We start from the raw sequence: 706 nt of genomic DNA on the forward strand, positions 1-706 counted from the left end.
TTTAAGTGACTCCACACTTCTGTGTAGTGTGTGGGGAAAAAACATGACACAGGTACACTCACAATCAGAGCAAGAGCAAGAAACCTTTTTATAAATACTTGTTATCTTTAATACTTTCTCCTATGCCAGATTATTTACTTAATAACAATAATAAGTAAGCCATGTATGCTGATTTCTCTGAAAAGTGTAAAAGCTGTGACCAAAACATTGATAAGACATCGGTTCATTTGTTTGAGTATCCCAACACCTACTGGTATAGATGAGGTATCACACAAAATAAAGCTTTTAGTTTACTGTAGCCTTTGTAGAAATATAATGTTAGCAGAATCATTTGAGTGATTGTCATTATAAAAAAGTTTTTGGACAAAGCCCCCAGAGTGCTTATTTCTTAATTTCTTATTTTTTTTAAAGTTACTTTAAAGTTGAACAATAACAATAACTGTTGCTTTTGAAGTCTTATATAATGATTTACATGAGACCCTAGTGTAAATCCAAAATATTTATTTTTCTATGTCCTCTCAGGTGTGTGTTTGGATTGCCAGGGAAACACTCAGGGCCACAACTGTGAGGAATGTCTGTCCAATTTTTACCGTCGCCATGGCGATGGTTTAACGGATGCCTGTACGCCCTGTCCCTGCTCTTCCGACAGCTCCACCGGCAGCTGCCATCTGGGTGAGTCTCCATCTCTGAGACATGTTGACAGATA

General features: G+C 37.1%; 1 protein-coding gene across 1 annotated transcript in view; it reads left to right on the forward strand.

Annotated features, from left to right (window-relative positions):
* The window catches only part of LOC135729653 (multiple epidermal growth factor-like domains protein 9), a 34,902-nt gene that overhangs the window by 19,139 nt on the left and 15,057 nt on the right, over positions 1-706 (forward strand). The window contains exon 4 of the mRNA XM_065247458.1: positions 523-672. Coding sequence (XP_065103530.1) covers positions 523-672 — 150 coding nt within the window. The remainder of the gene's footprint in view (positions 1-522; positions 673-706) is intronic.

This window comes from Paramisgurnus dabryanus, chromosome 11, assembly GCF_030506205.2.
Source record: "Paramisgurnus dabryanus chromosome 11, PD_genome_1.1, whole genome shotgun sequence".
Lineage (NCBI taxonomy): Eukaryota > Metazoa > Chordata > Actinopteri > Cypriniformes > Cobitidae > Paramisgurnus > Paramisgurnus dabryanus.